Below are 14,070 nucleotides of genomic sequence, written 5' to 3'. Positions count from 1 at the left end.
ATATTAACTCATTTGGATCCTCACAAAACCCTGTGGGGTAGGAGTTATTATTATCCTCATTTTATATTTGAGGAAATTTAGACAAACATAGTTAAGCTAACTTGCCCAGGATCACACAGCTCATAAATGTCCAAAGTGAAATTTGAACTCAGGTCTTCCTAACTCCAGCCTCAACACTATCTTTTGTACCGCTTAGGTACCTCACACTGAGAAAGCAAGTTCAATGCTTAACATAGTAGCTGAGGTGAGAATTCAGGTCTCCTGTATTCTTGTCCCAGAGCTCTATCCACTATACCAAACTGCCTCCCTATCTGAATCTAATTTCTTCCAAACTGCTTTCCAAGTTTCCCAGATGTTCTTGACAAATAGGGATATCTTCCAGTAGCTTTTATTATGGGTTTATGGAATGTTGGGTTATTGATTTCAGTTGGTTATGCTTTTTCTAATTATGTTTCACTAGTCCGCTTTTCTGTTTTTTTAACTGAGGATTACAGTTTTATAATGTAATTTGTTTTCTGAAAATTCTATTCCTCCTTCATTCTTTTTTCTATTATTTCCCTTCAGATTCTAGAAGTTTTTCATCCTCTGAATTTTGTTATTATATTGGAGCTCAACAAAATATTGTTTGTTGTTGTTGTTCAGTCATGTCCAACTTTACATCCATGGGATTTTCTTGGCAAAGATACTGGAGTAGTTTGCTATTTCCTTCTTCAGTTTATCCCCATTTTACAAATGATGAACTGAGGCAGACAGGGGTTAAGTGACTTTTCCAGGTTCACACAGCTAGTAAGTGTCTGAGGCCAGATTTGAACTTGATGAATATTCCTGACTCCAGGCCCAGCACTGTATCCATTGAGCCACCTAGCTGCCCAACTGTGCCACCTACTGTTAGAGAAAACGGGAAGTGTTATTTGTCCTTCATTCTCAAAAAGGACCGACATCAGGAAGGTGATGCCAAGACTTGCAAGTGAATTGGATTTAAGTGAGGGAGGGCTGTGCAAAGTCACCAGCCTCATTTTCTCCTCTGGAGCCATCTGGGTCCAGTGGCAAGATATAGATCACAATAACTGGAATACTGTACATTTAAGAAAGATTTCCATTATGCTGGCAATTATAAATGTTGATGAAAAATTAAGCTATTCTAAATAAGTACAAAATTGTGTGTAGTTTTGACTTGACTATAAACTAAGAAGCTGAAAGGAATTAAAAAATATTTTTTGCACTTTGCCCTGTACAGTGAAGGTGAATTTCTGCCTCAGTCCTGTTCTTCATCTGAGAGTGACTTCTCTCCTCCTCCCCTTCTGCTCATCCCTCTCCTCCTCTTCCCGCAGCCAGCTTAGTGGATTGAAAAGAGCCATGGCTTAGGAATCAGGACACCTAGTTTCCTGGCGTATTCTGCCACTTACTAATTGGCTGAACTTGGGCTCAAGGACTCTTTTAAGTCCCAGTTTAGGGATAATAATACCTTCCCTGTCTATTTTGCAGTGTTCTTAATAATGAGATAATGAAAAATTCTTTGAAAATAGGAAGCACTTGTAAATGTAAGACATTATGGCCATTTAGGGCTCAACCAGAGCCACTCTCCTCATAAAGATTTCTGTGACTTGGACTACAGAGATAGTGAGAAAAATAAATTGTCATTCCTATTGTGAATAGTGCTTATTTTGGTACTTAAGAAGTTGAGTACTCCAGTAGTATCAATATAGAGTGCAATAATCAGGAAAAGTTGAGTTTTGATCCATCTTGCCTCACATTCTTACTACCGTGATTGTCACAACCTTCTGAGCCTTAGTTTTCTCTGTAAAATGGAGATAATAATAGCATCTGCCTCATAGGGTTGTTGTGAGGATCAAATGAGATTATATATTTAAAATGTTTTGCAAAGCTTAAAATACAATATAGATGCCAGCTATTATTATTAATTATTGTTGTTATTATCTCTTGTCTAGTACATTCTATTGATCTATTTTTCTTTCTTTTTTGGGGGGGAGGGGCTAGGCAGTGGGGTTAAGTGACTTGCCCAGGGTCACACAGCTAGTAAGTGTCAAGTGTTTGAGGCCAGATTTGAACTCAGGTCTTCCTGACTCCAGGGCCGATGCTCTATCCATTGTCCACCAAACTGCCCCTATTTTCCTCTTTTTAAAAGAGTACCAAGTTGGCATGATCATTACTGCTTTATGATACATTTTGAATTTGAAATGTTATTCTCCATTCCTACTTGTTTTCATTGTTTCTCTTGATAACACTATATGTTTCAATCAAGGATTCTAAAACTGGGGGTGAGGTAAAGGGAACGTGTGTCTCAAAAAGTGGTGACAGAAATTCTCCTTCCCCTGACATTGTTACAAAATACCTCCCCCCATATTAATAACTTTGGCAGTAAGAGAAAATCAGTACTAAGTTCAAATTGAGTGATGTGACGGTACATTCTAGTACAGTTCAACTTTGGTTCAGTTTTGCATTTTACCTAGTGTTATACATTGAGCCATTGTGAGCTGTGAAATAATACATTATTCCTCTTCCTAAACTCCTAAGGTAATTTAAGACACATTATTTCAAAATTTTCAAAACTTCCTGTCAATATTAAAAAAAAAAACACTTTTATTTCAGTCTTTTCGCTGGAATATTGACTCAAATATGTTTAGCAAAAAATCTATAGTTATTATCTCTTCTGTTTTTCTTAACCTTCTCTGAATTTTGATGAAACATATTTTTTTCTAGTTGCTATTATGTGTCTGCTTAACTATATCTGAAAGCTCCTAGAGGGTAAAGATGATGCCTTATACTATTTTTGTATTCTCCCACAGTATATAGCACAGTGCTGGACACATAGTAAATAGGTCAGTAGAAGCTTACTACATATTTTGATTCTTGACTCCTCCCACGCCTATGGAAGCACCACCAAGAGCTTGTGTTCCAGTTTTAATGGGAAGGCCATTAGATTGAACCAAAATAAGACTGCTATCAAAATGGGGGGGGGATCGGATTTTGACTGTGGGTTTTAATAACTTTGATTTCTTCTTAGATTTTCAACACATCATTATTTGAACCCCCTCCTCCAGGATATGAACATGTTCCAGATGTGGTTCCACCTTTTAGTGCTTTTTCACCACAGGGGATGCCAGAGGTAAAGAATACAAGAAATATTAAATAATAGAGGGTCTCTCTCATAGATTTATGGAGCCTTGAACATTCATCTGCTTTGTCTTCCAAAACAATCCACAGAAATACAACTGTTGACCGTTTCTTAAAAGAATAAAATATAAAGAGAAATACCAAAGTTTGATAACTACCTTGGGCAACATAGTTTTCCCAAATTTTTGTTGTTGTATCTCCTTAAACTATATGTCACATAGATGAAATGTTGAAACCTAACAGAAAAAAAAAAGGACAGGTTGGTGAATTTCTAAGAATGTTATTTAGGAAAGTGTTGGATTATAATGACAGTGCCAAAGGATGCTGGAGAGATGATATCATCTTTGTAGTCACTTGGTAATGTTGCTAAGGAGCCTAAAGTTGTGTCCTACAGCATTTCTCATGTCATTGAAGAGACAATAAGGTTAAAGTCACATTTCATCTAGTAGAATTTGATAGATCTGAGTGTGGTCATTTGAATAATACCCACAGAATACCTCAGTGAAGTAATTTAACTTCTATTATAAATATAGAAATGGGAAAGAATGGTAGAAATTTTTAAAAAATGGAGTAGTGTATATCTGAGAGCCTATGTATTATGGTAGAAAGAGCATCGTACTTGAAGTTGAAAGAACAGAATTCTAATCTTAATTTTGTCACAAAGTAGTCATGTGACATTGGACAAGTAAATTAATTTCTCTGGATTTCAATTTCTTCATTTTTTCTCCTTATCAGTTTGTATTAATATTCTCACATTTCTTTGAATTTCTCATATGTGTTATTTCTTTTTGTACAATAATATTCCACTGTATTCACAGACCACAATTGAAGACATTCCCTAGGTAGTAGATAGCCACTTTATTTCTATTTCTTTGCTACTACAAGAAGTGTTATTGATTAAAAAGTGTTTATGAAGTACATCATGTGTGGTATATATGGGACCTTTATGTTTTGATCTTTTTGGGTTGTTTGCACAATGGTGGAATCACTGGGTCAAAGGATATTAACAGTTTGGTCTCTTTTGCAAATACTTTAGTTGTTTCTGGAATGATTATACCAACAACTTCTCTAATGTCAGTTATTTATATTTTTTGTTACTTGTGAAAATTTCCAGGGAGTGAGGTAAATTTTTAACTTTTATTTTGCATTTTCTTGTTATTAGTGACTTGTGGTTAATTTTTCTATAATCATTGATTTTTTTGCACTGCTTTTGAAATAATTCAAATCCCTTGACCACAAAATTAACATTAGGTTCAGTAAATAATCAGGAAAATCAGTAGTGAAAAATATAAAAATATATGGTTCTTAGCTTATATCACAAAGACTGCTGAATTTGCCTATACAATCCTAAAATTACTATATGTAATACTTGCATACTTGTTTTTAAAAAAAGAAGTCCCTTTTAGAGAATATCATACTGATGGAGGGAAAAAGTTGATGAAGGTAATTAAGGTCAACCAACAAGCATTTATTAAGAACTTACTATGTACCAGGCACTGTGCTAAAGGTTGTTTCTTGACAGAAGTAAAACTTTGTAGATAGAGGAGTTTCTGGTCTTGTTCTCTCTTTTTTAAATGGTTGTTTGATTCTTCTCTGTAATCCTGTGGGATGTGAGAGTTATCCATTATAGTGTTTCTTTGAGACCACTCCTTAGAAGGGCAGTGTCAAAATGATTGGATTCCAGATTAGGAAGTAGGAAAGATACTCTTAATTTAACTTAGTTTTTATCTAATGACTTTTCCCATCTATACTAATATCCAGTCATTAAATTCTTTATAGTGGAAAAAAAAAGATGGGAGCACAGGACAATAGAAGGTTGACAGGAAAAAGAACAAACTCTCCTATAAACCACAATGCAAGAGTGTGTTTATTCCTAGGAGAACAATAGTTCACTGTAAATCACACAAAAGGGTCATTGTATGTAGTCATAGAACTAAAGTACTGTGAAAGGATGCCCATTATAGTTTTTCATCTTTAGTTTGTTTCAGCTAATTCTTTTTCATAGCCCCACTCTGCCATTGAATCGAGCAAAGTTGTTAACATCTCAGAAGAAGGGAATGGAATTTAAAATACATTTAATATATTAAAGAATTGGTGCAGCCAAAAGGTGATGTAAAGTGAGAAAAAAATAAGGTAAGGAAGTTAAAGATCTGAAACAACCTAGTCAGAAATAAAATAGGACATGATTATGATATTCCATAATTTCTAGGCATATGACTTGAAAAGAAACAATGAAGTTAAAAAATAGGGGGGTTGTTTGTTTGTTTGTTTGTTTTTCCCTAGAAAGAACCTTAGGTTCAGTGAAAATGCTGCATGGTTTTCCAAATAGAATGGATCCTGCTGTCATCTTCCTATTCGGTTCTGGGCTTAGTATATTGTCCATGTACAGTGTCTTTTCAAGGTTACATGTACTGATGAGCCAACTGATTGAACTGTTGCTCTAACTGTCCATCTATATCATAGTCTAAACAGAAGATATTCTTCAACAACTTGTTTATGCTTATGTGTATAGTTAGGCTAAACTGAGTAGTTGGGGAGCTCATTTAGAGGGTTTTGCATTTCTTCCAGATGATGAAGTAAATAGCTAAGTATGAAGAAGAGCAGCTGATAGACCTTACCATTTACATGGGATTACTCAAGTTTGAACTCTGCAGTAGTGCAAAACACCTTTTGGCATGCATATTGGTCTCCTTGTGTCATACCTTGCTTGATGTCAATAATCAGAGGATTGTGAAAGTTACATCTGTTGTTGGGTCATCAAAGAATCTTTTATGACCTTAATGTATGGTTAAGCATGAGGATTTCCACCTGTACTTCAATTAAGTCACAGAAGACCAAGGCTTCTAAATTTGGCCAATCAGTTTAAAAGGATCATCCTGGATTTAAGTCATTGGATTAAAGCAGATGATGCCATGTAGTAAATATCTAATGATTATTTGAAGAGAATCGACCCTGAACCTTGGGGTAATGGATAAAACAGCCAGCCAGCTGGTAATCCTGCCTTGCAGTAGCAGGCCATTCAAGTGATGGTCAAATCCAATGGTGTGGAACTTCTGAGAGGGAACTGCCCTTAGAGATGATAGGAGGACTAAGTTTATCTTTACATACACCCCACCATTAACTAAGTGATAGCTATGTGAACTTCAGAAGGTCAGAAGATCTGGAGTTCCTAATTGGTAGCAGTGTCTGCCAAAGCATCAGTGACCAACAGCAGTGTCTTCATCAGTAGTTGGGAGACTTATCAAGGGTAAACTAGATGGGCTGAGGATAAAATAGCTTCAGGACTCTACAAGGGCACCACGTTTGATTCTTAACAGAGAAACTAAGCAGACTTTCATATATCCTCTGTGAAAAGGGGGAAAAAATGATTTCTAGTAACCAAGCACCATAAATTTATGCTTTCACCACATTTGCTCCCCAAACTTGAACCCATTCTTCCCAAAGATCTTGTGGGGATGAGGGATGATTATACCCTTTTTTGAGAAGGTGTTTCTATCATAAATACCCTTGCTATAGATACTTATTAAATATAATTTTTAATAAGTAGTTATGTTGGGCTAATAATCAATGGGGAACATAGATAGTACTATGCAAATCTACCCCCTCAGGCTTACCCTAAGAATCATGAAGGAAATAATTAGTATTGGTCCTTTGGTAACTCTGTCTTCTAATGCAAATGAAAGTTGAGAAGGTAGATCTATAAGGAGGATTAGGCATATATGAGGTACATCACATTGAAGGAGAGCCTTTCAAGCAGAATTTTGTTATACCAAATGAAATTCTTTTTCAAAAGACAACAAATAAGTAAGGCTTTTGTTTTCCCTACACCTTTCTAAAAATTAACTCTAACTGTTTCAATCTGTCTTGGTTTGGGGAGTTTTGAGGGTAGCAAGTTTAACACTTCAGATGTAGGGGAACAGTGCCTGTGGAGAAGAGGCCTGTCATCTCAGCTATCCCAAACACTAACTGTTGACCATTTAACACCTATGGGCAGCCAAAAATCTAGATCATAGAAATATCCCCTAGAACATAGACACTGGCTCTAGCCTATTCCCTACAGTTTTTATCCATGGGGCCAATCCTTGAGGAGATGCAAACTGGCAATAGTCTCTATTCTATAGCTACTTAAGAACAAGATAACAAAGTTCTTGCTACCAAAGTCCTTGGTGCCATTAAATGTTTCAAAGGATGTAGTCTTTTCAATGAAACTTACCCTAAAGAAGATACATTACTATCTACTTTGCCTCTGCACTCTCAGCATTACTGGCTCCTTCCAGATGAAACCTCTTACATGTACTACCTCCCTACATTCACGTGTGAGTTTCTTGAGAGTAGAGTCTGTCTTGTTTTTGTTTGTGTGCTCAATGCTTAACACAGTGCTTTATATATTGAAGTACATAATACATGTTTTTTTAATTAATTTGTTCATAAATAATAGCTAACGTATCGTATTTTAAGGTGATAAAAGGAAAATTCTTTGTTCAGGCTTTCAACCTAATTAATGAGGCAAAGCTCAGGAAAAAGGGAATTAAAAGAGTTTATTAAAAATATGTCAAGCAGTTCATTGGTGGGCTGATCACTGGAGATAACCAAGGGTTTCAAGGTGGAGCCAGCTTTTATTGATAACTTTTGTAACGAAATAAAGACAATTTGGATAGGTCCATATCAATTAAAGGGACTGGGCCATTGCATCTCAGTACCTACCTGGTTTCTGCTATGTGAAGGCTGATAGGTATTACTATGTGATGTATAGTAGCTAATACAAAACTCAGGCCCTAGCATGAGAGAAAGGGTAGCAGGGGATCATCAGGACCATTTCGAGGGCAAGGCTCTAGTAAAGGAGAGAAAAGCTTAACCTCAACATAAAAGAGCAAAGGTTAGGGTCCAGTTTTGGTGAGTGAGGTTTGAGGCTGATAAGCCAGCAACATGACCAACACAAGGAAACTGATCAACTGGTGAATGTTTTGTTTTCTATAAATATCATTTCCTTCATGTGGATATCCTTCCCCCAGTATAGCTATGAAACCTTTTTGTTACATGTTAGATGGACTAATTGTGTCTCATTTTGTTCTAATTTTGAACTTGAGCTACCAAGCTGAGCTGATCAACACTCGCCTTCTACAAAAGGCAACATCACCAAATTGTCAGGAGATAGGAATTCTAACCCTGACTTCATAGTTAACTCCTAATGTATGTGACCTTGGTCAGGTTCCTTAACTTTTCTAAACTTCAGTTATCTAATTAGTCAAGTGGGTTGACAGTTTCTTCCTTGTCTACCTCTTCTGTTAGTAGTAAGAATGAAATAAGACAATGAATATAAAAGACCTTTGAAAAGGCCTGCTTTAAAGTGGGAAAGCCTTATATGTAATTTCTCTGGAGGAGCTTCAGAAAGTACATTCTAGTTTTAAATCACCTTTTTTCCCAACAGGGTGAACTAGTGTATGTGAATTATGCAAGAACCCAAGACTTCTTTAAATTGGAGCGGGATTTAGGAATCAATTGTTCTGGAAAAATTGCCATTGCTAGATATGGGAAAATTTTCAGAGGAAATAAGGTAAGTTCACCTTCCTTTCGCCCTCCCAACCCTCCTCCCACTTTTCTGCGCTCCATTCATTTTATTGAAATTATGGTACCTCCTTATTTCTGGCACCATTTTGCATTATTGTCCTGTAGCAAGTCTCTCCCAGGGTCAAAGACGGAGCTTCTAGATTATTATCTAAGAATGATAGAGTATTTGGAACTAGGCTGTTGTAGAAAATGAAGATGGATGTGACATATGCCACATTCCACAAATATTTCTGTAATTTCAAGAGTGTGCATTGCTAGTTTGCATCAAGGGTCTTCATTTATTGTCTTCTTGTAAACATTTTATTATTCTGAAACATATAAACTGAATTGATATTTAATGTTAGAGAGGCAGCATGATATAGTTGGGGGGGGGTGATAAAACCACTGAACTAGGAATCTGAAGACAGGTGTGGTCGTGGCTCTGATACTTATTGGCTATATGACCTTGAACAAATCACTTAATCCCTGAGCTTCAGTTTCCATATCTGCAAAATGAAGAAAATGTTACCTACCCTGTCTTCATCACAGGGGCATTATAAGGATGAAATGAAATAATGTATATATATGAAAATGCTTTGTAAAGTATAAAGTACTACTCAAATGTAAAATACTAGTATATTGCTACATTGTTATTATAAGATATAATTTAAAATTCAGTAACATTTTGTAAATAAAAGAGGATATGGGCAAAACTGATGGATGTTTAGCAGCCTTTTGAGTCCTGTTCTGTCACCTTACTTTGATTTACTCATGGATTTTTAGAGGAATCAGATTTCAAAGTTGCTCACCTACCACAATTAGAAAACCCCAGGGAAAAGTTGGGAAGTTAGAATGTGGGGTAACTAGATCTTAGGGTCTTTTATGGTAGTAGACGTGGAGTGTTACTATCTGGGGACCTAACACAATGAGAATTTGCCTGACCTCACGTGTGTATGTGTGTATTTGAGCACGATTCAACTCTTGATGCCTCTTTTAAAATGTACTTTTTTGGTAGACAGAGTAGATAGATCAATATATTCTTTTTTTTAATTAATTTATTTTGATTTATCAACCATCACTTCCATAAGCTTTTGAGTTTTAAATTTTTCCCCCTCCTTCCCCACCTCCCTCCCCAAGATGGCTCGCAATCTGATATAGGCTCTACATATACATTCCTGTTAAACATATCTTCATATTAGTGATGTTGTAAGTAAGAATTAGAACTAATAGGAGGAACCACCAAAAAGAGGAAACAAAACTCAACAGAAGAGAAAAAAAGATTGCAAATCAAAGCATACTATTTTCTTTCAAATTCCTTAGTTCTTTCTTTGGACATGGATAGCATTTTCCATCATGAAGCCTTTGAGGATGTCTTAGATGCTTGTATTGCTGAGAAGGGTTGAGTCTATCAATATTAGTTACCATGCAACGTGGCTGTTACTGTGTACAATGTTCTCCTGGTTCTGCTCACTTCACTCATCATCTGACCATACAAGTCTTTCCAGGTTTTTCTGAAGTCTGCCTGTTCATCTTTTGTTATAGCACAATAGTATTCCATTATAGTGATAGATCACTATATTCTCATTGGAGTAAGGGCCAAAATAAATTTGATTATGATATTGGCTAGCGTTCCATGTAAAATACTGATTAGTCATAGCTCTGGAATCTGTACAAGTAAATTGGCATATGTATATGTGTGTATATATATATATATTTTTTTTTTTTAAAGGTTAACTCATTTTACAGGTTAAAAATGCTCAACAGGCAGGAGTCAAAGGAATTATTCTGTATTCTGATCCTGCTGATTATTCATCCCCTGGGGTAGAACCTTATCCAAAAGGTTGGAACCTTCCAGGAGGTGGTGCCCAGCGTGGAAATGTGCTAAACCTCAATGGTGCAGGTGACCCTCTCACTCCAGGTTATCCAGCCAATGGTGAGTCATGAGTCTTCAGTCAACACTGGAGACAGAAGGGAAATAACAAAAACAAGTGCTTTGCCAAGTAAAGGAATAGATTATGGATGTCTTTGGGCAGGCAAGCACAGGGAACTGTAATGTACACTCATCTGCAGTATGGTTTTTCTTTTCCTGAAAAGTGGAACAGAGACCTCAGAATGCTGAAGTATGAGATCAGTTTATAATCAACTTCTTTACTATTTTAAGTCCTATGATGCCAGATTTAATCTCAAGAATTCAGAGAATGCTCACTGGACATAAATTAATACTGATTTAGAAAAACTGATCCTAAACTCTGTTCCTTATGACAAGGCCATTCTTAAAACAAGAAATACTTGTAGACAGGTATCTTTTGCTAATGGTATCACATAATTTGCTTATAATGCCTTTTTAAAACATCTGTGAACTAAGAGAATGCTATTTAGTTGAATTGGACTAGATGCCTGTTGAGGTACTCTCCAGCTCTCAAATTCTGTGATTCTGTGAAGAGCCAAAATGGTAGTAGAGTTTTTTAAAATAAATTCAGCAAATATTTACAAGGTTCCTTTAATGTCCACTGTGGTATGGTGAATAAAAGGCCAGCCTGGGAATCAGGAAATAAGAGCATAGCTCTTGCCCCTGATATATGCTCACTTTATGGCCATTAAATTCTCGGTGCCCCAGGTGTCTCTCTATCACTAAATAACATACGATTTCCCTTAAATCTGGTGCCTTCCCTCTATTTATTATCTTCAGTGTATCTTGTATATAATTTCAAGATTAGGGCACTACACTTCAACTGAACAGGAGGAAGAGATGTATGAAGTACAGAGATAAGTATAATACCACATAGAGAGTGAATGGGGATACAAAGGAGAGATCAGACAAAGAGTCCTAGTTATTTTTGAGAAGGGAGAGAAACCTTTTAGTTGAGGTGGAGGAAGGAGAGCAAACAGCAGTTGGCACCTAAGATAAGCCTCAATTAATAAGTATTTATTAAGTTCCTACTCTGTGCCAGGCACTAAGCCAGGTACTGGGATACATATACTTACATCAAGCTTATGTTCTGGAGGAGGAGACAAGTATATATAAAAATTTGAACAAATACAAATATATTCAAAGTAGTTAAATACAGTGTAGCTTGGGAGGGAGGACTCTAGTAGTTGAGGAAATCAGGCAAGGCTTCATGCAGAAGATGACATCTGAGCAACCTAAAGGAAGAGAGGGAATTTGTGAGTAAAGAAGGAGTGAATTCTTCATATGAGGGTCAGCTAGTACAAAATTTGGAAGAGGAAATGGTAGATGGATTGTCCTGTGTGAGGAATAAAGAGTGACATTTTGGATTGTATGAATCAAGGATTTGGAAAGTGTAAAGAAGGAAGTATATTCTAGGCCTGTGTGTCTATAAAGAGGTGGGAACTAGTCTGTCAAGTTCAGAAAAAGCTTATAGACCAATTGGTTGGAACATAGAGTCCATATATGGATATGAAAGTAGATTGGTGCCAGTTGTGGAGTGCTTTAAATGCCAGGCCAAGAAGTTTTTGTTTTATCCATAGTCCTGAGAGACCTCGGCTCTCTTCACATCTTGAACTCCCAAGGCAGCTACCAAGGCTAGGATTATTCAGCTCATGATCACTCATCTATGCTCAAGGAAAGAGACACAAAGCAAAAGAAGTAAAAACAGTCCTCACCCCACATAGAGGGAGAGAGGGAGAGGAAGAAGAAGAAGAAGAAGAGAGAGAGAGAGAATTTTTACTCCCTATTGTCAGAATGATAAAATTTTTAATAGTATAGTTCAGATCAGAGATATGGTATAAATTCAGTTTTTAAAAATGTTGTGTCACTATAATAGGCTTAGCTCTTTTCAGCAATACAATACTATCCACATTCAGAGAAAGAACTAAGGAGTCAGAACGCAAATTAAAGCATACTATTTTCACCTTTTTTTCCCCTTGTGGTTTTCCCCTTTTGTTCTAATTCTTCTTTCACAGCATGACTAATGTGGAAATATGGTTAACATGATTATATATGTATAACCTACATCAGATTGCTTGCTATTTTAGGGAGGGGGGTGTGGAGGGAGGGAAAAACATTCGGAACTCAAAATCTTATAAAAAGAAATGTTGAAAACTATCTTTTACATGTAATTAGAAAAAATAAAATACTATTAAGTGGGGGGGGATGTTGTGTCAATGCTAGGCCCCAGCACCCAGCACAGTGACACAGAATAGGTTCTTAATAAATGTTCATTGACTGCCTGTCTCACTTTTGTATTTTTATTTCCAGTGCCCAGCACTTAGTAGGCACCTGATAAATGCTCATCTATTGTTGAGGGTAACCAGAATTCTGAAGGGAATTGAGGATCCATTAAAGGAACTGAGGGCATTTACCTTGTAGAAAAGACATCCAGGGGACATGACATTCATCTTTTTTGTGGGCAAGAGATTAGGCTTATTCTGGTTGGCCACAGAGGACAGAACTAAGAACAATGGGTGGAAATTGCAAAAATGCAAGTTAAGTTTGATGTAAAGAAAATCTTCCTGATCATTAGAGCAATCCCAAAGTGGAATGGACTCTCTCAGTAGATATTGAATTTCCCCTCCTTTTAGATCGTCAAAAAAAAGACTGAATGATTACATGTCAGGTGTACAGTAGAGTGATTACTTCACAAGTATAGGGTGAAGTAAATGACTGCAAAGGTCCTTTCCAACTCTCAGATTCTGTGATACCTCAGAAGCAGAGAAAAGCAAATACTATCATTTTCTGCATTGCTGACTATGTGCTTCATTTTGTCCAGGACCAGGTACTGTTCTCACTACAAATTCTTATTTTCTTGTTACAGTATTTTCCCTTTCCTGAGATTTTTTTTCTTCCACAAGCACTAGATAGCCTGGGAGCAATCATCTGCCAGAATTTTTCTAGTTTTTTGGCCAAAGAATGAACCAACTATAGACAAACCATCTTTTAAATACATACGTTTAACTTCCCATGGTTATATGCTTTTTTTTGTGTTTTAAATATACTGATTTTGATTCTTTCTAAAATCAACTCAAAATTATCTCTCCAAGAAAAAAAATTGACCATAGAAAAGATTCTGCATTAAATAAGTTTTCTTACTTGGAGTATTGAGCTCTTTTGAAAGAGAAAAAGCAAGCAATTTCTCTTTTATTCAAAGTTATGGCTGTATAAAACAGAATCATTTGAAAAGGCTTGATTATCTTGATCATAACAAGTGAATTATCTTTTTTTCCCCAGAATATGCCTATAGATATGATATAACTGAGGCTATTGGTCTTCCAAAGATTCCTGTTCATCCAATTGGATACAATGATGCCCAGATCTTACTAGAGTAAGTACATTTGAAAAGAAATAAAATGTAAAAGCCAAAGGTTAATTGGACACCTTGGCACTAACAAAAGAAAAAGGCAGCATGGTGCAGTAGAATAAACATGGAG

General features: G+C 36.3%; 1 protein-coding gene across 1 annotated transcript in view; it reads left to right on the top strand.

Moving 5' to 3' along the window:
* The window catches only part of FOLH1B (folate hydrolase 1B), an 82,684-nt gene that overhangs the window by 23,976 nt on the left and 44,638 nt on the right, over positions 1–14,070 (top strand). The window contains exons 4-7 of the mRNA XM_027848192.1: positions 3,026–3,127; positions 8,564–8,689; positions 10,429–10,615; positions 13,871–13,964. Coding sequence (XP_027703993.1) covers positions 3,026–3,127; positions 8,564–8,689; positions 10,429–10,615; positions 13,871–13,964 — 509 coding nt within the window. The remainder of the gene's footprint in view (positions 1–3,025; positions 3,128–8,563; positions 8,690–10,428; positions 10,616–13,870; positions 13,965–14,070) is intronic.

The sequence above is a fragment of the Vombatus ursinus genome, unplaced genomic scaffold, assembly GCF_900497805.2.
Source record: "Vombatus ursinus unplaced genomic scaffold, bare-nosed wombat genome assembly UNPS02005659.1, whole genome shotgun sequence".
Classification (NCBI taxonomy): Eukaryota; Metazoa; Chordata; class Mammalia; order Diprotodontia; family Vombatidae; genus Vombatus; species Vombatus ursinus.
The sequence above is the reverse complement of the archived record's forward strand: the minus strand, read 5'-3'. Positions and strand labels throughout refer to the sequence as shown.